Genomic DNA, 23,296 nt, shown 5'->3' with positions numbered 1-23,296 from the left:
TTCCGGTATGCTGTGGTTGGTTTGCTTGCCAAGCTGGTTCATTACAGCTACTTGTTGCAGCCAAATTTCCAGAGAGTCTCTGGTTCCAGCTTACCTGTAACTAGTCTTTTCCACTGCTAAACCAACAGCTGTGTAAACAACACTTACAATGAATGTCAAGCAACTTCTATTTAACAAGTGCTTTTAACAATTTTTGGTTTTAAACAAATTCTTTTCCCATATCAGTCCATAATCAAAACTACATAAAAATAAAGAAATGGTATTTACAGTATGTTTAGTTGGTCACTTCACATTGATTTTTCACTCTTCACTCCAGCATGCTCCCTCCAATTCCCATTACTGACTACCCTAGCCTTCATACCACAGTGTGGCCTTAGTCAACCACTCCCTTAGTTTTCAGCCTGTGGTGACCTTTGGCCAAACTGTCCTGGACAGCCAGATAGTCCTGATTAATGGTGATCAGACCTCTGACTGGTATCAACTGCCCAGCTGACATATCACTACTCCCTGAACTGGTCGCACTGGACCTGCAGGACTCAATCTGGCACATTTCCTGGGCTTCAGCGGTATGGAAACTTAACCCTGACCATCCCATATCAGCCAACTGGCTGTGTCAAGGACCGTGGGCTGAAATCAGATCTGTCTCCAACTGACTGTGACAGAAACCTGTGACTGATGACTGTCTCTTTGACTTGACCAGGGGATCTCCCCTTGGACTCTGAGACATGACCATTTGCCTGAAGCCTGAGTGTGGTTGCTCTATAAACTGCTGGTCTATACTGGACTGATTACTGTTGGCAAGAACGGAAAGCTGTCTTACTCTGTTCTGGCACTAAATATCAAGACAAGACAAATCTGCTGGGAGCCTTTGAGTTCTGAATGAGGACACAGGCCTCAAAAAAAAAAAGGCAAGGCAGAGCTGCTGAGAGAATCCAAGTAAGTGCAGAATGAGTGAATGACAACAAAGTGAGCCAACAGCCTGAAGATGCAACATATTCCAATGCACGAGATGGGTGCCCTTCCCAGTATGTAAAGTGACCTGACAAAGGCATTACAATATAAGGTGTTGGTGCACTTCAAAGAGCAGTATTAAAGTAGAGAACTATACTTTGAGAGTCAGAAACACACTTTGATAATGTGATGATGCTGACGTGTGTCCAATTGTAATGAATGTGAGTAGTAGGTATAGAATGGTCTCTGTCTGTACAGAGTACCTGGAGATGCTCGAGACTGTCCAAGGTGGAGGCTTGAATGAGGAAGTGGCAGGCTGGAGTGGCTAGATGCCCTGCTCTGACTTTCATGTCAAGAAGTATCACCGTCAAGTTTCTCTACTCCATGTGAGAGAAAAAGAAACTGCATATAAATGAGCTAAAAAGGTGTAGAGCTGGATGAACACAGCAGGCCAAGCAACATCACAGGAGCAGGAAAGCTGACGTTTCGGGTCTGGACATATAAATGAGGTAAGATTAGGAAAATGTAATATCATGCAAATCAACCTCGCTCCACTTACTATCGAGATTCTTGTATTGCTGTCAAATGTTGGTTTAAAATTGGACATTTTTCCTTTCAATGTCTCTCAATATTCTCCTAACAGACATACCAATGCCCAAGTATTCAGGGTCTGGGAAAACTTTGCCTCATGTTTTGTTTTGAGTTTTGCGACCGTGAGCTGGTTGGGTGTGGTCAGTACTTATCTCATGAACTCACAGCCTTCATGGTCTGAGAATAGCTAATGAGCAGAAAATAGAGAACAATGGTAACCTTATCTGCCATGCATAATACGATGTCTATGTTGAAGATTTTCTTGCAGTGGTTGCTAAGCCTTGCAACTAGATCCTTGTTAACCCATTGGGTGCGGAAGCTGCTGTGTTTGGTTATCATAGAATCCCTACAGTGTGGAATTAGGCCCTTCGGCCCAACAAGTCCACACCAACCCTCAGAGCACCTACCCAAACCGATCCGATCTACACATCCCTGAACACGTAACAATTTAGCACGGCCAGTCCACCTAGCCTGCACATCTTTGGACTGCGGGAGGAAACCCATGCAGACAGAGAGAATGTGCAAACTCCACACAGACAGAGCCACAGAAGGAGGAACTGAACCCGTGTCCCTGGCGCTGTGAGGCAGCTGTGCTAACCACCGTGCCACCCCCCCCCCCCCCCCATCATGAGGTGGCTAAAGGTGTGTGGCATAATGACTAGTGTGGACAGTGTGGCTCAAGTTCCATTCATCGATTTAGCACTCTTTCTTTCATCTTCATCCTTGAGCATTAAATTCAAACCAACAGTTATCAAGAAATTTAACTTCATTTGTCTTGTCACGGAGTTCTGCAGTTTGTCTGAATTCTTTGAAAGTTGACAGAATTATTATTCTAAGATTTCCTTTTCGTTTGCACTCTTTTATTCCAAATCTGAAGCCCTGTATTTCTCCAATCTAAATCCATTCCAGGAACTTATTGGATATTTTTCTTTGGAACTTTTAAAAGCTCATCAGTAAGCAAATAAAAGTTGTCTTCCAAAATGTAAACAAAAACTAAAATATTAAACCCAAAAAAAGTCTGTTTTAACATTAAGTATTGCTGCAAACAATGTAAACCAAAATAATCAAAGCATATTTCAGTCTAAGAATTCAGTCACACGAGGAATTTTGATTGTATCCATTCAAATTAGCTCTTGAAAGCAAAACAGAAGAATTTAGCCAATATGCCAGGCATTGGTAAAGATTTAACCATTATTGCTTGTATTTAGTTTGTTATCATATGAGGTGCTTCAGCAGACTAGGACATGAAAGGAGGCCTGTTCGAAAATCAGAATCAGAAGGATTTCAGTTAAAATCTATGCAAGACCTGCTCACCCAATTTTTAGATCTCCTGCTGCAGCCTGAGAACTGAACTGATTCGAACAGTTCCAGATTATTTTCCTTGTGAAAAACTAAATTAGTCTATTTGCACATGAAGGTGAACAGACAAAAATCAACACCATTCATCACCCTTTATAACAAATTTATATCACAGGAATAATAATACCATCAATACATATTGACCAGGCAAACTTTTAAATTAATTTCTTAGAAAACAAAATAATTTTCTAGCAATTTCCCAGAAGTGAATATAATTGCCTACACTTTCATGTGAATTATCACATAATCGTAGCAAACTCACCTGTATCCGCAGGATTTAAAATTGTTTCTTGGTCTAATAAAGAAACAGATCCTCGATTAACATCTTCCCCCCAGTGCTGGGACAAAGTTTTGTTAAGGGTTAGATTGCCTTCTTGCTCTGTAAGGATTAAGCAATAAGCCTTTTGATGTTAACAATTAAATTTAAAAAAGACAATAAAACAGGACTAATCAATACCAACAAATTATTGATCATATGTTGTGTCTGGCCAGATTCTTATTCATTAAAAACTCCATTTCCTATTGCTTTCTCAAACAAGAGTTGCATTTTAATCGTGAATAAATCTCTGACCAGAAAATGTCTCTCAAATTTTTAACTGCCTGGGAAATTAAAAAATGAATTATACTCTTTGTAGTCAGAGTTAACATTTAGATGTTTTATAGCGGGAGCCTAGCAGCTACTGAAAGGCAGTCCAAGAATGATACGTCTACGGAGTCAGTTTGGGTTGAGGTCTGGAACAAGAAAGGAGCAGTCACTTTGTTGGGGTTTTTTTAAAAAACAGACCTCCTGACAGGTGCAGATTGGGAGGCAAGATACTGGAAAGGTGCAGAATCACAGGCTTGTAGTCATGGGTGACTTCACCTTCCAAATATTGATTAGAAACATTTTAGTTGTAATAGTTTAGATGGCGTGGATTTTGTCCGGTGTATTCAGGAAGGATTCCTGACACAGTATGTAGATAGACCAATATGAGGAGGGGCCAGTTTGGATTTGGTACTTGGTAATGAACCGGGCCAAGTGTGAGACCTGTTGGTAGGAGTGCATTTTGGTGGTAACGATCATAACTCTGTTACTTTTACAATAGTCATGAAAAAGGATAGGGACATAGAGCAGGGTAAGGTTTATAATTGGGGGAAGGGTAATTACAATTCTGTTAGGCAAGAACTGGGTAACATAAAATGGAAACACATGCTGTCAGGGAAGAGCACTATTGTAATGTTGAGATTGTTTAAGGAATGCATATTGCCTGTGCTTGATATGTTTGCCCCTAGCAGGCAGGGAAGATGCAGTCGAATGAGGGTGCCTTGGTTCTCAACTGAGGTCCAACGACTGGTTAAGAGGAAAATAGATGCTTACGTAAGGTTTAGGAAACAAGGAACAGAAAAGGCTCTAGAGGGATACAAGTTATCCAGGAAGGAGCTGAAGAAAGGGCTTAGGAGATCTATGAGGGGGCATGAGAAAACCTTGGCAGATAGGATCATGGAAATCTCCAGGGCTTTTTAAAGTACGTGAGGAATAAAAGAATAACCAGAGAAAGGGTAAGGCCAATCAAGGATTGTAAAGGGAATTTGTGCACAGAGCCTAAAGAGAAAGGAGAGATCCTTAATGAATATTTCTCTTTGTTATTCACAGCTGAGAGAGACCTAGTTGTAGAGGAGAACAGTGTGAAACAAGCTGGTAAGCTAGAGGAGGTTGATGTTAGTAAGGAAGATGTATTAAGAATTTTGAGGAAGTTGATGATAGATAAGTCCCCCGGGCCTGTGGGATTTATCCAAGGATTCTATGCGAAGCGAGGGAAGAGATCGCAGGGCCTTTGGCAACAATCTTTTTGTCCTCGCTGTCCAGGGTATTGTGCCGGAAGATTGATGAGAGGCAAACGTCATTCCCTTGTTCAAAAAAGGGAATAGGGATAATCCCAGAAATTACAGTCCAGTTAGTCTTATGTCAGTGGTGGGCAAATTATTGGAAAGGGCTCAGAGAGATAGGATTTATGATCACTTGGAAAGGCACGGTTTGATTCATGATAGTCAGCATGCATTTGTGAGGGGTAGATCATGCCTCTCAAACCTTACTGAATTCTTTGAAGAGGTGACCAAACACATGGATGAAGGTAGAGCAGTGGATGTGGTATATATGGATTTAAGTAAGGCCTCTGATAAGGTTCCCCATGGTGAGCTCATGCAGAAGATAAGGAGGCATGGGATGGTGGGAAATGTGGCAAATTGAATTCAGAATTGGTTGACCCTTAGAAGACAAAGGGTAGTAGTGGATGGAAAATATTCGACATGGTGCTCAGCTATGAGTGGTGTACCACAAGGATCTCTTCTCAGTCCTCTTCTATTTGTGATTTTTGTAAATGATTTGGATAAAGGAGTGGAAGGGTGGATTAGTAAGCTCACGGACAATACAGGTGGGTTGAGTTGTGGGTAGTGCGGAGGGCTGTTCTAGGTTACAAAGGGACATTGATAGGATGCAGAGCTGGGCTGAGAAGTGGTAGATAGAGTTTAACCCTGAAAAGTGTCAGCTGATACATTTTGGAAGGACAAACTCGAAAGCAGAATACAGGGTTAATAGAAAGATTCCTGGCAGTGTGGAGGAGCAGAGGAATCTTGGGGTTCATGTCCACAGTTCACCGAAAGCTGCCACCCAGGTGGATAGAGTTGTTAAGAAGGCGTATGGTGTGTTAGCTTTCATTAATAGAGGGATTGAGTTCAAGAGCCGTGAAGTTATGCTCCAGCTATACAAAAGCCTGGTTTGGCCACATCTGGAGTATTGTGTCCCGTTCTGGTCACCTCATTACAGGAAAGACGTGGAAGTGTTGGAAAAGGTGCAGAGGAAATTTATCAGGGTGTTGCCTGGAATGGAGGGAAGCTCTTACGAGGAAAGGTTGAGAGAGCAAGGGCTTTTTTCTTTAGAACGATGAAGGATGAGAGGTGACGTTGATAGAGGTGTACAAAATGATCAGGGATATAGTGTAGACAGCCAGAGACTTTTTCCTAGGGCGCAAGTAGCTATAATGAGGAGGCATAGTTTTAAAGTGAGTGGAGGTAGATATAAGAGAGATGTCAGAAGTAGGTTCTTTACTCAAGAGAGTGGTAGGGGCGTGGAATGCATTGCTGAAGAAAGTCAACCTCGTTTGGGGCATTTAAGTGGCTATTAGATAGGTATATGATGATAGTATAAGGTAGGGATGGAGGTTAGATAGACCTTAGAATTAGGGTAAAAGTTCAGCACAACATTTTGGGACGAAGGGCCTGCACTGTGCTGTACTGTTCTATGCTCTATGAAATAGCTCTGAATATTTATCCTCACAGTATTACCCTTTTAATGTGCTCAAATGCCTGCAGTTTTAACACTGGCACATTTGGGTTTGCATTTATTATTCCTTCACAATTATATATCTACAATGCAGTTATTCCCATAGCATTAGTTCCGAGGGGAGATTATCAAGGGATTGCAAGATTCAATCTTAGTCTCACAGACATTCTGTACCTCTAGGGCTTCATGTAGGAAAAGGAAAACTTTTAAAAAGAATAGAAAAAAACATGTGAAATATTTTCTTTACCTATGCCCAACGCATGACTCAACAGCCTCAGTTTACTATACTTTTCACAGAACAAACTATAATATAATGATTTGTACATTTAGATTTAATGACTGAAAAGTTGCAAATAAATCAGTAAACACTAGTTATAAAATTTGAAATTTAATGTATATCTACTCCTAGTACCATATTTTTATTTTGACTTTTGCATCCTTGTCTTTCTTATTGCTGAACATAGTAATTAATCTCCATTAATAAGACCTTTTCATACTTATTATTGTGTTCTACAGATAGGAAAAGCTCAGCCTTTATCTGCCTCGTGATTTCCCTCCTACTTACTAACCAACTTGTTCAGAGATATCATTCTAAACCTCTGGAGCATGTGAGACTTGAACCTGGGTCTCCTGACTCAGCAGGGACTCTACCACTGCAGTACAAGACGCCTACTATTACTTTCTAACACTCACAGTGTGATTCCTTGCACATTTAGCTAATTGTCTGCCTTTCTCTTTCACAACCTGACTGAAGATCTGTGTGTGAGTGATAATGGGAACTGCAGATGCTGGAGAATCCAAGATAATAAAATGTGAGGCTGCATGAACACAGCAGACCCAGCAGCATCTCAGGAGCACAAAAGCTGACGGTTCGGGCCTAGACCCTTTATCAGAGAGGGAGATGGGGTGAGGGTTCTGGAATAAATAGGGAGAGAGGGGGAGGCGGGCCGAAGATGGAGAGAAAAGAAGATAGGTGGAGAGGAGAGTATAGGTGGGGAGGTAGGGAGGGGAAAGGTCAGTCCAGGGAAGACGGACAGGTCAAGGAGGTGGGATGAGGTTAGTAGGTAGGAGATGGAGGTGCTGCTTGGGGTGGGAGGAAGGGATGGGTGAGAGGAAGAACAGGTTAGGGAGGCAGAGACAGGTTGGACTGGTTTTGGGATGCAATGGGTGGAGGGGAAGAGCTTGGCTGGTTGTGTGGTGCAGTGGGGGGAGGGGGTGAACTGGGCTGGTTTTGGGATGCGGTGGGGGAAGGGGAGATTTTGAAGCTGGTGAAGTCCACATTGATGCCATTGGGCTGCAGGGTTCCCAAGCGGAATATGAGTTGCTGTTCCTGCAACCTTTGGGTGGCATCATTGTGGCACTGCAGGAGGCCCATGATGGACATGCCATCTAAAGAATGGGAGGGGGAGTGGAAATGGTTTGCGACTGGGAGGTGTAGTTGCTTATTGCAAACCGAGCGGAGGTGTTCTGCAAAGCGGTCCCCAAGCCTCTGCTTGGTTTCCCCAATGTAGAGGTAGCCACACCGGGCACAATGGATGCAGTATACCACATTGACAGATGTGCAGCTGAACCTCTGCTTAATATGGAAAGTCATCTGTTGTAATGGACGGCAGTTTCCTCCATGTTTCAACCATTTTAAAAATCTAGTTGCAGGCAACTATATGCATTAACTAGTTCTTGGTTTAAAAGTATCAAGTTGCTTGAATTCTAATTGGTCTTTTTCTTCCCTCCAATTTTCTGTAATTAGCCCAATGACATATTTGTCTTTTTATTTCAATTCTGTTGAAGCGTCTCAATCTGAAATATCATTTTTGACTTTCAAATGCCTACTTATCAGATCTGCATTTTCAGTTTTTGAATTCATACTTTGGATTTTTCATTTTATCTTTACCAATGATGAGAACAGTTAATATTTTTGCAACTCTGGATTTTGCTTACCAATTTCAAAATGGTCATCTGATTGCTCAATCAGTTCTTCAAACCTTTGATTTGTTGAAGATTCACAAGATACAGGATGGTCTATTGGAATACTTTCAGATCTGGGTATACATAGAAAGAAAAAGCCAAGTGATACAAGATGTTTACTGCTTTCAAAACATGAAATATATTTGCCGAAAAGTAATATATCAAGATTTATCTTCATCTTTTTTTTCTTTTACAATGCAAAATTGTGCTCAAATTGTACAAAATGTTAGTTGAATTCAGAAAATAATTGGAAAGATTTTACTTTCATTATCAATTGAAACAGAGCACTTGAATGAAGTAAACATTCAGGTCACTAAAACTGCAGGTATCTATGAAGCAGAGTACTGAGAAACACGGGACCAAATTTATTATGTTAAGTAATATTGTACTGAAGAATAAAATCAAAATCAAATGGACACCGGCATAAAAAAGACTGGTACTGGTGAACAGGTCTGTTTTGATATTAAGGGTTTTCAGTGCATTTTATCAAAACAACATTCTGAAGTTTCCTATCTTAAGTCATGCCTGATTAAGGTGGCACAGTAATGTAACTGCTACGAGTAATCTGCAGACTTGTCTGCCACCCCTAGTTCTAATATTCCCAGGAAATGAGAACAATGCATCAGTTAAATGATGACTGACAGCTAACTGCCTAACTTTGTTTAAATTTAAACCAAGCAAGATGTTACTGCTTGATCCAGGTATTGCCCTCAGGAATGAATAAGAAAATGGTTATCGCCTATTTTATTCAATTAACCAGGTGTAGTGAGTGTACACATGTTTAAAATGAACGTATCTTCCTGTGTGTGCACGTTTGCCACATTATGAACCCAACTGACAACCAATTTATGATTGCCAATGTCATTAAAAATTTCAAACCCTAAATAGCATCCAAAATTGGGCATGAATCTACAACTGGAAAAAACTTTTACTCAATTATCATGAATGTGCTAAGCTAACTCCGATTCAAGAGGCTCTTGGCAGAAGGGAAAAAAAACTTCAATTTTTGTGCACATCTGGCTCACTTGCTTGGATATTTCAGCCATACTACAAGAATTACAGCTAATAAACAAGAAATATGCTCCCAATAGTATAGGCTCATTCAGGAGATATAGAGGTCAAGAGCAATGCCAGAATTTATTGTCCCAGAGAAGGAGCTGGACACCCATTTTTTTAAAATGGCCCTGTCTGTGAGATAATGGTAGAAAATAAACCCTGCATTTTCACCCAGCAACAATGAAAGACCATAAATATATTTAGAAATTAGGATGGTGTGAGATTTAAAGAAAGATAGTAATGTTCTTTTATTAAAATTCATTCATGGGATGAGGGCATTGCTGGCTAGGCCAGCATTGATTGACAACCTCTTATTGCCCACGTTGTTGTGTTCTAGAGTTACATGTTGGCCAAACCAGGTAAGGATGACAGTTTCCTTCCATAAAGGATGTCAGTGCACCAGCTAGGTTTTTTTGTAACAGTTGACAATGGATTCTTAGTTATCATTAGACTTTTAATTCCAGATTTTCAATGAATTCAAACTCCACTATCTGCCATGGTGGGAGTCAAACCAGGATCTTCAGAATATTACCTGAGTCTCCAGAGTAACAATCTAGCAATAATACCACTATTCTCTTGATGAATGGGATGTCAACTATACAAGCTGCTTTATTACGGATGATGTTTGAGCTTGATGTTGTTCAAACTGTTCATCCAGGAAATTAGGGCTTTCTGACTCGTGCATTTGAGATGGTGGAAAGGCTCTGGGGAATTAGGAAGTGAGCAATTCCAAAGAACATCCATCTTCTGACCTGCCCTATGAATGATAGTGTGTGTACTTGTGGCCCCATTATGTGACTGGCTAGTGAGGACTTCCAGGATGTTGATTTTGGAGTGATGATGCTAATAGTATTGAATGCCAGTGGAAGGTGATCAGAGTCTCACTTGATGGAGATAGTTATTGCCTGCCATCTGTGTGACAACAAATGTTACTTTTGATTCATTATTTCCAGCCTGAATATTGTCTATATTGAGTTTTGAGAAGATTTGTAGCTCAGGTTGAGGTTCTGGATGTGAGTTTGCTCGCTGAGCTGGAAGGTTCGTTTTCAGACGTTTCGTCACCATTCTAGGTAACATCATCAGTGAGCCTCCGGTGAAGCGCTGGTTTCCAAGGAAACCTAAACAGATAAATAGAAAGTGGGACATAACACCAGCACTTCATCGGAGGCTCACTGATGATGTTACCTAAAATGGTGATGAAACATCTGAAAACAAACCTTCCAGCTCAGCGAGCAAACTCACATCCAGAATTGTCCATATTTTGCTCCATGCTAGGCACTGAAGCAGTCTGTACCTATGAGTTGAAAATGAAATCAACACTGTGCAATCAAGCATCCCAAATTCTGATCTCATGATGGAGTGAAGATAAAGAATGTAGTAACTAAATAAAGTTGGACCAAGAACATTGCTCTTTGTATCATTGTTTATTTAGGACTGCCACCCCCACCTTCCCAATAAAAATAAACACATGGTATGTGGGCTTGGCACATTATCATCATGTTCCCTCACTGTGGCTCGTTCAAGTTCCTTAAAATTCCTCCTACCATCATTGTGAATGCGCCTACATCAGGTGGTTTTCAAAAAATAAAGCTCAATTTCACTTTCTAAACAGCATCAAGGACAGTCAATAAACGCTGACTTTGTCAGCAATGCTATCATCCCATGAACAAATAAATAAAAATATAATCGTTTGGTAGTACAGACATTAAATCTTGCTAAAAAGAGACAAAGTTGAAGCTTTGTATCTTATACACGTTAGGACTAAAACACAAGAAACCAAAGTTAGAAAGGGAGCAACAGTTCATACAGCATGAGAAGAAGGTATTGATTGTTTGGGCCATGAATGGCATGGAGATACAGCAGGAACGGTTAAACTACCAATCTTTGTTAGCTGACTCAACTCTGAGGAGGCCGGCAGACTTTGGTCAGGGTACTGCAGCAGGAGTTAAAAGTCTTCATAATCCTGTACTTAATAAGAACGGTATAATGTACACACAAATTCCTTTTGCCTAAAGGGAACAGACTGCTGTGTGTGAATATATGCAGCTTCTGGTATGCTTTATTGAATCACACTGTGACACACTTTTTGGCGTGGCTGCAGCATTTGCTTAATAAAAAACACCATTCGTGAGTTTACTGCAAAGTAGCAGCATAAGATGGCTACCTTCATAGGATGATCAAATTATTGAGACAACTTCTCCTTCCAGGGTAACTTGAGGTAGATTGGACACTGTTCAAGGCCAAACGTGGCAGCACATGCCTTTACATGAGTTTGTGCGATATACAGCAATTGGTCATCTGAACTGGATAACAATTAGCATACAGGAAACATTACATGTATGGGACCCTACTCTTTGCGGGAAAAATAAATTTGTTCACACATTTCAGCTTTCTCATTAACGAGAAGCTTATGGAAGCTGCCAACCATGTTACAGTTCCCATAGCAACACCCTGACCAATTAGTGTCCACCTATCTGATCTGAGTTTGACTCCACTAACTAAGATTGGCCGCTAACAATTTCGACTGCATTTTTATGATCCAATCCAATCAATAAGTATCCTCTTCTCATGCTGTAAAAATTGCTATTGCCTTTCCAAAATTAATTGCTTGTATTCCAGTCCTGAACAGCACAAGAAAAGTTGTGACTTCTTTACTCCATCTGGAAATGTTTAAATAAAAATATTACAGATACTGAGATGCCAGATTTAGTATATAGTTAATTTATTTATTATCCTAAATGTTTCATACTGCTTAAAAAAGTAGAATTGCAGTTTATTTGTCAGACACTACATAATTCATAAAAAAGACTTCAGGGATATGCACAGTGATCTGGATCTTTACCTTTCATTTGTGTCAGGTAAAAGAGAGTTTGGACTGTTGACAACATGGAGTTCATTAGTTGTAATTGATGTTGGCTGACCCGGTACACTGGGCATAATGGCTAGAAATGATCCATCGACACCTATCGGGGGAAAAAGAAACTGAGTACTACAATTTATGTACATTAGAAAGTGCTGCAAAATTTTCTTTATATTTTAAAAATTTTATTCTTATAATAATTAATATGATGCTAAATAAAAATATTCTCTTCTTTCAATTCAGAAAGGGAATTGTTCTCTTGAAAAAGAAACATATTCAGTGAAGATTTATGAACTAATTTACAGGAAAGAAGTCAAACTATTGATGAAATTGTTATTCTAAACGAGTTTTTTTTTAAATGTAGGGACTCTAGTGTTAGTACTTATTAAGAGAGACAACATTTGAGTATGCAGTAATGCTACAAAAATAGCAATATTGGGTTTTCAGTGTTCTAAAAAGTATAATCCAGGATACTGGTCTCAATCTTATTCATGAGCCTGTGCAAGCTCAAATTAATATAAAGTCATCTTACATTGTTTGAATTTTTACAGTTGCATTGAAGCTTTTCTCCACTTGTGCAAGTTTGATTTCTTGCAGTGAGTGATGTGGGAGATGACATTCAATTAACGAGGGTAGGATGAGCCTTGGAATAATAAGTCTTTGGGGGAAATTAAATATAGCAGTGACAGGCAGGACTACTGTGGGTAAGAAATGCAGATCTGGGATAAGCAGTAAGAGGCAGCTGCACTCAGAGCAGAAGAATGAGATTGGCAACCAATGGATGAGTTAAACTGATACAAAAGCCAGAGTCATCTGCCTGCCAGGTTGGTTGATCCTCGAATTGTGCCAATCTATTGTCAATCAGGGGCATGGATGAGCGACAAGGGGTGGCCTGACCCCTGACCCATCCCACCCCATGATGCCCACCCAAGAGAAGAGAAAAGAATTAAAACTATTAGTCTGCTCACTGCTGGATTCCCCAAAGTTTCACCTGGACTGGCAAACGTTAGCATTGAGATGTTGCTGGCCTCTGACTGGCTGGCACTTATTGCCAACCTGTGTTACCAGTGTCAGGGTCTGTGATTTGCTGGGAAACTCTAATGCTCACCTGCCATAGAGTTTGGTGGGCAACTGGATGTTTTGTCAGCAGTGGGACTGGCATATTGGTCACCACCCAAAACAAAACAAAAACACCACTTCCAACAAAAATGGGAAAATTCTGCTCATGTTTGTAGGAGTGAAAAAGTTACCTCATCCCATTTGCAATGACAAAGGTATTGTGGTATACATGTATATAATGCTATAACCCCTTTTCAAAAAAAATACATTCAGTAACTTTTAAGATAATAAAATGTGAGGCTGGATGAACACAGCAGGCCAAGCAGCATCTCAGGAGCACAAAAGCTGACGTTTCGGGCCTAGACCCTTCATCAGAGAGGGGGATGGGGGGAGGGAACTGGAATAAATAGGGAGAGAGGGGGAGGCAGACCGAAGATGGAGAGTAAAGAAGATAGGTGGAGAGAGTGTAGGTGGGGAGGTAGGGAGGGGATAGGTCAGTCCAGGGAAGACGGACAGGTCAAGGAGGTGGGATGAGGTTAGTAGGTAGCGGGGGGGTGCGGCTTGGGGTGGGAGGAAGGGATGGGTGAGAGGAAGAACCGGTTAGGGAGGCAGAGACCAGTTGGACTGGTTTTGGGATGCAGTGGGTGGGGGGGAAGAGCTGGGCTGGTTGTGTGGTGCAGTGGGGGGAGGGGACGAACTGGGCTGGTTGAGGGATGCAGTAGGGGAAGGGGAGAATTCTGTTTCAGTATAACATTAAACTCATTCATCGTGTAAAATTCACTAACAGTAATTTAATGAATTTTGCAATTTCTCAGGTAGGCCACAAGATGGAGCACAACGAAACAAAATGAGCAATTAAATTATCAATAGTTTATGGTGAAATACCTGAGTCAGGCACAGGACCCCAGATCTTTTTAAACAATTCAGAAGAAAATTATCAATTACTTCATGTACTTAACATTATTGCCAGAGAGGGAGGTAACCACAAATAAATCATTTGTTAACATACGTTGTACACATGGAAACGTGAAAGATTGGTGGAGCAGAAGGCCACAAATAATCTATTATATCTATGCTAACCAAAAAAAATTGTCCAGCCTATACTACTTGCCAGATCTTGCTCTATCCTGCTGTAGGTTACGCTTCAATTACATTTCTCCTTGGCCTCCCATTCCAAACGGAACAGCCGGTCCTATCTTTCAAGGTCGGATTTCTCCATTTATATGGATTTAAATAAGCATGAGTATGCTTTATTAACTTCTTTCTCTACTTGTCCTACCATCTTCAATGATCTGTGCACATACAGACTCAGGTCTCTCATGCATCACCTTTTGAATTGTACCCCCTGTTTTATAGTCTTTCAAAGTTCTTTTCACCAAAGTGCATCACTTCACACTTCTGTATTGAACCTCAGCTGCCATCTGTCTGCTCACTCCACAAATTTGTCAGTAGCCTTTTAGAGTGCCACTCTCCGTTTACAATTCCTCCAAGTTTTGTGCAATTTACAAACTTTGCAATTGTCCCCTGCATACCAAGATCCGGATCAATAACATAGCATAAAATGTAAGGGTCCCAATACTGAACCATGGGGAACACCAAAGTAAGTTTTTGAGCTGGAGGAAAGTTATCAATTGATCATTACTCTATTTCCTGCCACTCAGCCAGTTTTGTATTCACTTCGCTATTAGGCAACTGGGGTCTCTGAACTGGGGAAAGTGGGGACTATACTGTTTGGATGGCATATACCTGAATTGTGCTGGAACCGGTATTCTTGCAAACTTCATAACTCGGGAAGTAAAAGAGGTTTGAAACTAAATAGTGGGGCAAGAGATCAAATGTGGAAGGATGCGATATATCAAAGAGTAGAGACAATGGGAGAGAGGAACATAATAAAAGTGAGAGTCAGACAATGGCAGGAAGGAATGGAAAGAAAAAAAATAAAAATATGCCAACCATCAAGGTTAGTTATTAAAAAAAATATGAAACCCTGGAACTGAATAACAGATTAAAACAAGTTGCTGATACACTCTGATGTAAATAAATATAACCTGATAGCATTCACAGATGTGGCTGCAGGTTGTCAAGGATTCGCTCCTGAACATTTAAGAAATATAGGATATTCAAGAAGAACGTGGAGTTAATCAAGAATGGCATTTGTGAGCAGTTGGAAATGACCTTGGTTCAGTAAATCAGGATGTAGAAATCATTTTGGGTGGAATTGAAAAGTGGGATGAAAGAGGTCACTAGTGGGAGTGCTACAGGTCCCCTATAGGTAACTATCATGCAAAAGAAACTTTCAAGAAGCAATATTGAGTACTTGTGAGAAAAGGATAGAAATAAAACAAAAGTTGCTTTAATTTACTGGAAAACTAGGCTTGTTGAGAAGTTCAAGGAATGCTCTCAAGATATTTTCTTAGAACAGCACGTTCTGAAATTTGATTTGATTTGATTTATTATTGTCACATGTTTTGCATGCTATCCAGAATCAACCAGAGATTATATTCAAATTGACATTGTGTAGTGTAACAAGATTAAATAAATACCTCAAAGGCACACTCGGGTTGCAGCAATCACTATATGACTGAACTTTATTTTGTGAGAGTGGGAAAGACCAGTTCCAAGACTAGTACCTTAAACTTAAATAAGGGCAACTATATAAGCATGCAGTTTGAGCTAAGTGAGATGTATTGTCATGCTAAGCTAAGGGAGAGACCAGTAGAGGTGGGGGTGTAGAATTTGTTAGGTGTGTCCAGGAGAGCTTCTTGAAGCAAAATGTAAATAGTCCAACAAGGGAAGAGATCACATTGGAGCTGGTACTGGGGAATGAGCCTGCCCAGGCGATCAAAGCTTTCTTTAATGGGGAGCATTTTGGGACCAGTGACCATAATTCCGTAAGTTTTAAGTTACTTAAGGATAAGGATAAGAATAGCCCCCAGGTGAAAGAATGAAATTGGGGAAATCTAACTGTGGCAAAATTCGGCAGGAACTGGGCAATGTAGATTTTCAGCTGCAGCTTGAATGTAAATCTACATCTGTTATGTGAGAATCTTTTAAAGGCCAGTTGATTAGCGTTCAGGACCAGCATCTTCCTGTGAAAGTGAAGAATAAGGATGGCAAGATTTGGGAACCTTGGATGGCAAGAGAAATTATAAGCTTAGACAGAATGAAAAAACAAATGCATGCAACGTTTAGGAAACTGCAAGTACAGGGTGATCGAGGAATATAAAGAACGCAGGAACAACTTAAAGTTGGAGTTAGGAGGGCTAAAAGTACCGTGAAATGACCTCAGCAAACAGGATTAAGGAAAATCCCAAGACTTTTTAATACAGATATAAGAGCAAAAGAGTAGCTAGGGAAAGGATAGGTCCATTCAAGCACAAACAGGAAGTTTATGCATTGAGCCGATGGATATGGGTGGTGTTCTTAAAAAATACTTTGCATTGGTATTCACAAAAGGAAAAGGACATGTGGATGATGAGTCTTGGGTGGGGTACGTTGACATCCTGGAGCACGTCAATATAAAAAGATGGTGGGTGTTTTGAAGAGCATTAAGGTAAGCATGTCCCCCAGGACCTGACGGGAACTATACCAGATTACTGAGGACGGCAAGGGAGGAAATTGCTGAGGCCTGGTACAAAATCTTTGTGTCCTTTTTAATCACAGGAGAGGTCCCAGAGGACTGCAGGAAGGAATTTTTAAAAAGACACAGTAGATGTAACCAAGGTGGAAGAGTTTGAGTTATAAAGAGAGGCTGCAACTTTTTTCCCCTGCAGCATAGGAGGCTGAGGGGTGATTATAAAGAGGTTCACAAAATCATGACTGGCATAGATAAGGTGAATAGCCAAGATATTTTCCCCAGGGGAGGGGAGTCTAAAACCAGAGGGTTTAAGGTGAGAGGAGAAAAATTTAAAAGGCACCTGAGGGCAACTTTTTCCACACAGAGGGTGGTGTGTAAATGAAACAAGCTGCCAGAGGAAAAGGTAGAGGTGAGTACAATTACAACATTTGAAAGACACCTGGATAGGAAAAGTTTAGAGGGATATCGGCCAAACACAACAAATTGGGAAACCTGGTCGGCATGGTTGAATTGGCCTAAGGGCCTGTTTCCACGCTGTATGACTCTATAATAGTCAACATGTGGAATCTATGTTCAACATCCCAGATCAGATGCTCCCATTGTTTAGGATGACAGCTGTTGGTGCTGGTTCTGCTGTTCCAATGTAGATTTCTTCCACATCTATCTCCTTTTCTCTTTCACCATCATTTCTTTTGGCTTTGAATGCATTGTGCCTTAGCACCAGAATCAACCTTTCCTAACAGTGGCCTGTCTCTTTCACTTCGTCACAAACAGTTCTGACAAAAAGTTACTGCTCTCAAGTGTTAACATTGTTTTTCTTGTCACAGATGCTACCTTCCAGCTATGCATTTTCAGCATTTTGTTTTTGAAGTGCTTTGTATGAATAACCATACTTAATCAAACTGGAATAAATAAGTTTGTTCAACAGTCAAGTCTTATTACAGATAATGTTTTAAAAGTCTCATTTATGACCTATTTTCAGAACTAGATTTCTATCGTATAACAAAATGTGTTTCAGATCACCACACTTACATTGTGAAAGAATTAAACTCAACTATAACACTTCTGAAAGATCAGAATGTTATTTAAAGTCGGATTGTGTATTACTAATGCCAAGTTAGGTCTCCACTATTAAAATGGCCACCATGATTCATCTGCACAGGTCCAGCGACAATGCAGTTGCAAAGTGAAAAGGAAGAGTGGTAATAAACAGGTATCTGGATGCACAACTGCAGTTTTCTCTTACAATGCGCTCTGCCAGGTGTCGAAAACACAATAAAACATATTTTCTTTTTGTTCTGAAATTCAATGCAACTGCATTTTGGATGCAAACCTATCTGAAGCTTGTTGGGAGCTGTTATAGTCAGAGTTGTACAACACAGCAAGAGATCCTTCGGTCCAACTTAGCCATGCCAATCAGATATCTTAAATTAATCTATTCCCATTTGGCAGCATTTGGTCCATATCCCTCTAAACCCTTCCTATTCATAAAAGCATCCAGATGCCTTTTAAATGTTGTAACTGAACCAGCCTTCACCACCCTGATACTCGCAATATCCTCTACATGAAAAAGTTGCCCCTTAGCTCCCTTTTAAATCTTTCCCCTCTCACCTTCTAAACGCTCAAGAAGGTCACCCCTCAGCCTCCGATGCTCCAAGGAAAATTGCACCACCTTTTCAGCCTCCACCTATAGCTCAAATGCTCCAATCCTGGCAACATCCTTGTAAATCTTTTCTGAACCCTTTCAAGTTTCACAGCATCCTTCCTACAACAGCGAGACCAGGATTGCATGCACTTTTCTAATAGTGGCGTAGCCAATGACCTGTACAGCTGCAACATGACCTCCCTACTCCTATACCCAATGCATTTTCCAATAAAGGCAAGCATACCAAACACCTTATGAAAAAAAGAACTGCAGATGTTGTAAATCAGGAACAAAAACAGAAGTTGTTGGAAGCTCAGCAAGTCTGGCAGCAGAGTTAACATTTCAGATCCAGTGGCACTTCCTCAGAACGCAGATCTCAAAACACTAACTTTGATTTTCTTCTTCACAGATGCTGCCAGATCTGCTGAGCTTCCAGCAACTTCTGTTTTTGTCCCATACGAAACACCTTTCTTCACTAAGATAGATGAACACAGCAGGCCAAGCAGCATCAGAGCAGCAGGAAGGTCGACGTTTCGGGCCTAGACCCTTCTTCAGAAAGAGTCCAGGCCTGAAATGTCGGCCTTCCTGCTCCTCTGATGCTTCTTGGCCTGCTGTGTTCATCTGGCTCTACACCTTGTTATCACAGATTCTCCAGCATCTGCAGTTCCTACTATCTCTGAAACACCTTTCTTCATTATCCTGACCACCTGTGACTCCACCTTCAAGGAACTATGAACCTGCACTCCAAGGTGTCTTTGTTCAGCAACACTCTCCAGGATCTTATCATAATGTGTATAACTCCCACTATGATTTGCTTTCCCAAAATGTAACACCTCACATTTATCTAAATTAAACTCCGTCTGCCACTCCTCGGCCCATTGGCCCATCTGACCAAGGTCCTGTTGTACTCTGAGGTAACCTTCTTTGCTGTCCACTACACCTCCAATTTTAGCGTCATTTGCAACCTTATTAACAGTATCTACTATATTTATATTCAAATCACTTACTTAAATGACAAATAACAGTGTACCCAGCACCAATCCTGGGGGCATACGGCTGGTCACAGGCCTCCAGTCTGAAAAGCAACCCTCCACGACCATCCTCTGTCATCTACTTTCAAGCCAGTTCCGTATCCAAATGGCTAGTTCTCCCCGTATTCCGCGTGATCTAACTTTGCCAACCAGTCAACCACGAGGAACCTTGTGAAATGCCTTATTGAAATTCACGTAAATCATATCCACCACTCTGCCCTCAGGAATCCTCTTCATTAATTCTTCGAAAAAGTCAACTAAATTAGTGAGACACGATTTCCCACACACAAAGCAATGTTGACTATCCCTAATCAGTCCTTGCCTCTCCAAATAGACGTAATTCCTGTCTCTCAGGATTCCCTCCAACAACTTGCCCACCTGTCTATAGTTCCCTGGCTTTTTCATACCACCTTTCTTAAATAGTGGCATTGCATTAGCCAACCTCCAGGCTTCCAGCACCTTGCCTATGGCCATCGATGATACAAATGTCTCAGCAAGGGGCCCAGCAGTCACTTCCCTAGCTTCCTACACAGTTGTTAAGGTACACCTGATCAGGTCCCGGGGATTTATCCGCCTATAAAGACTTCCAGCACTACCTCCTCTGTAATATGGACATTTTTCAGGATGTCGCCATTTATTTCCCCATGTTCTCCATATCCTTCTCCGCAGTAAACACTGACACAAAATACTCATTTTGTATCTCTTCCATCTTCTGTGGTATCACGGATAAGCAGCCTTGCTGATCTTTAAGTGACCCTGTTCTCGCCTTAGTTGCTCTTTTGTCCTTAATGTATTAGTAGAATCCCGCTGGGTTCTCCTTAACCCTATTTGAAAAAGGTATCTCATGTTCCCTTTTTTCCTTCCTGATTTCCCTCTTAAGTATACTCCTACTGCCTTTATAGTCTTCTAGGGATTCACTTGATCCCCATTGTCTATATCTGACATATGCTTCCTTCTTAGTCTTGACCAAAACCTCAATTTCTCTAGTCATCCAACATTCTGTACACCTTCCAGCCCTACCCTTCACCCTAACAGAAACACACTGTCTCTGGACTCTCACTATCTCATTTTTAAAGGCTTCACTTTTTCTTGACGATCCTTTACTTCCAAACATCTGCCCCCAGTTAACCTTCGAAAGTTCTTGTCCAAAACTGTCAAAATTGGCCTTCCTCTAATTTAGAACTTAAACTTTTAGATCCAATCTATCCTTTTCCATCACTATTTTAAAATTAATAGAATTATGGTCACTAGCCCCAAAAGTGCTCCCCTAATAACACCTCAGTAACCTTGTAGCGACTAAGCACTGACACTGAACAAACCTTCCTTTAAGATCTCATCAGGCCCATTCATTCCGGCTTTTTTTCATGAAAGCACCCAGAAAACAACTTCCTAATTTCACAAAAACCAAAAGATCTGTGGATGCTGTAAATCAGGAACAAAAACAAAGTTGCTGGAAAAGCTCAGCAGGTCTGGCAGCATCTGTGGAGGAGAAAACAGAGTTAACATTTCGGGTCCGGTGACCCTTCCCAGACCCAAAACTTTAACTCTGTTTTCTCCTCCACAGATGCTGCCAGACCTGTTGAGCTTTTCCAGCAACTTGGTTTTTGTTCCTAATTTCACATATAATTGCATGTTGCTCCACCTAGTGGTTACATTGGCTACAAACACCACTATTTAAAAATAAACCAGCAAAATAGGATCAAAGAAAACTACTCCCTTTTGAAATAAACATTAGGTCAAAGTCTTTTACTTCAAGTCTGAAAATTATTTCAAATAATTTCTCAGCCAGGGTATTAAGGATAAACATTTCTGAACATGTAAAATTAAATTACATCATGGAATTGGAAGATTGAGGATATCGCAGCTGTGAGCCTTGACAGGTTGATTTGGCTTGTAATATTCATGAATATATTAATGATCTTATAAATGGCTTCTGATGGACTTGAATCTGGGAATAATATCACTGATATGCATAAATTGGACAGATGCACAATACAGACCACTAGATTTGGTGAGTGGGCTGTTCAAGGCCCCTTCAGTGCTCAAAATCCATTCGGGACTGACACAAGACATTTTCTCACTTCCCTCATTTGTAAGAGGCCCAACTGAAATCAGTTTAATTGGTGTCAATCCAGTTATTCTCTTTACCTCACAATTGCCTTCTTTATCATCACTCTACTATCTAATAACTGCTTACCTAATTTCTGAACTAGAGAAAGGAAGTGGAATTGAGAAGTATCTTTCAGAAAGCTGTACTGACATTCAGCATTACATAATTACAACGTTAACAGGACAATAAAAACAGAACCACTGGTGCAACAAGTCTAAAAATAGTTAGCCATAAATGCATCTGTGGTAAGTAGCATGGAGAGTGAATATTAAGTAATTCATTAAGTTCGTTGATTAAATCATTCCATTTGGAGCAACTTCTCCCGCTTCCATTCTCTACACTGTATTTATAGCTCTGTCACAATGTCTTACACTTACTCAAAAAATAAATTTGAAATTTGTCACACAAATACCACTGAGGCTTCTTGGTATATATTACTCAGTGATGATCAAATTCTATTTTACAGATTATGAAAAATCCTACCTTCTGACGTTCTACTACACTGATCATATTTAAGTTTATGCTTGACAGGTGTTGAAGAACAGTGTCTTGGAGATGTAAATTGAGATACAGCAGGAGTTTGGTGATCTTCAATTTTAGTTATTTGTCTGTGATTTTCCTCATGTATTTGAGCTCTTGTCGTAAACTGTAGCTGTTGAGAAGTAAAGGCGTTGTCTGCAAATGTTACTCTATGCTGGTGGGTGGATGGAATTCTACTGAGAATATTGTTAACTGACATTGGAGAAAAAGCTTGAGTTTCTGAACTTTTCTGAATGGCGGTCCGAATAATTCTATTTTGGTAGTTTCTGTAGGCTTCCTCTAGGTTCTCAGACTCTTTTTCCAGCTCTCTTATTCGAGCCTTTGCTCCTGCTACAAAATCCTGGTCTGAATCTGGTGAAGAACAGGTTTTTTCAGTTAACTTGCAGTAATTAGCACACATTGCAGACGTTGGATGGAACAGACGATCTTCAGGTGCTACTCGACTGCCAAGTAAACCAACATCTATATAAGTATCATGTGGTGCAAGTCTGTCAGCAGTGAGGTCAATGATTGACCGATCAATTAGAGATGGTTTTGGATTGCGGTAGACTTCATTCTCTAAAGCTGCAAGGTCAGGCAAAACAAAGGGGGAAGCAAAAAGTACAATAAGAAACAACTGTGGTAAGAGAATAACCCTAAAACTACTGAATTATAGGTACCTTTGTGAACAAGTAGGTAATAATTTAACAAGCTTTAAATTACACTGTAAAACATTACACATTTGCAATGTTAGTCTTTACAACGTTTGGAAAAATGGATTTATACAGAAGTTACAGCACAGAAGTAGACTTCTAAACCGAATGAATGTATTGGTGTTTATCTCCCTCACCAGCAGGACCCAAAGTGAGTTAAAACAAATTCTTATGAGCTTGACCCGTCGAAATTCTTTGTTCCCCCACATTATTAAGTCTTTCACTACAGTATAATTGTTACTTGCTTTCTTTTTAAACAAAGTTAACAAAATATGCCATTTATTTTCGGTAATTATTTATAGTTGCCATGTTTTCTCACTCATTCTAACATCTTGTCAGTATTCCCATGTAGTTTAGTTGAGCCTCAGGATTAGTTACCATGCCTTTTATTTTAATCTTGGCTGCAAATATGGGCATCATTCCCCCTGGCATTATGACTGAATGATCGATATGCAATGAACAGAACCAAACCTAGACTGGATATTATATGCCTCTGACCAATATTTTCAGTATGAGGTCATATAATACAGGTTGAATGCCC

At 40.4% G+C, this 23,296-nt stretch overlaps 1 protein-coding gene across 2 annotated transcripts in view; it reads right to left on the bottom strand.

The window, feature by feature from the left end:
• Positions 1-23,296, bottom strand: part of ofd1 (OFD1 centriole and centriolar satellite protein) — a 77,728-nt gene that overhangs the window by 13,867 nt on the left and 40,565 nt on the right. For both annotated transcript variants that reach the window (XM_048540255.2, XM_059650377.1), the window contains exons 16-19: positions 22,007-22,627; positions 12,084-12,204; positions 8,159-8,259; positions 3,164-3,280 (exon numbers count right to left, since the gene is read on the bottom strand). In XM_048540255.2, coding sequence (XP_048396212.1) covers positions 3,164-3,280; positions 8,159-8,259; positions 12,084-12,204; positions 22,007-22,627 — 960 coding nt within the window. The remainder of the gene's footprint in view (positions 1-3,163; positions 3,281-8,158; positions 8,260-12,083; positions 12,205-22,006; positions 22,628-23,296) is intronic.

The sequence above is a fragment of the Stegostoma tigrinum genome, chromosome 12, assembly GCF_030684315.1.
Source record: "Stegostoma tigrinum isolate sSteTig4 chromosome 12, sSteTig4.hap1, whole genome shotgun sequence".
Lineage (NCBI taxonomy): Eukaryota > Metazoa > Chordata > Chondrichthyes > Orectolobiformes > Stegostomatidae > Stegostoma > Stegostoma tigrinum.
The sequence above is the reverse complement of the archived record's forward strand: the minus strand, read 5'-3'. Positions and strand labels throughout refer to the sequence as shown.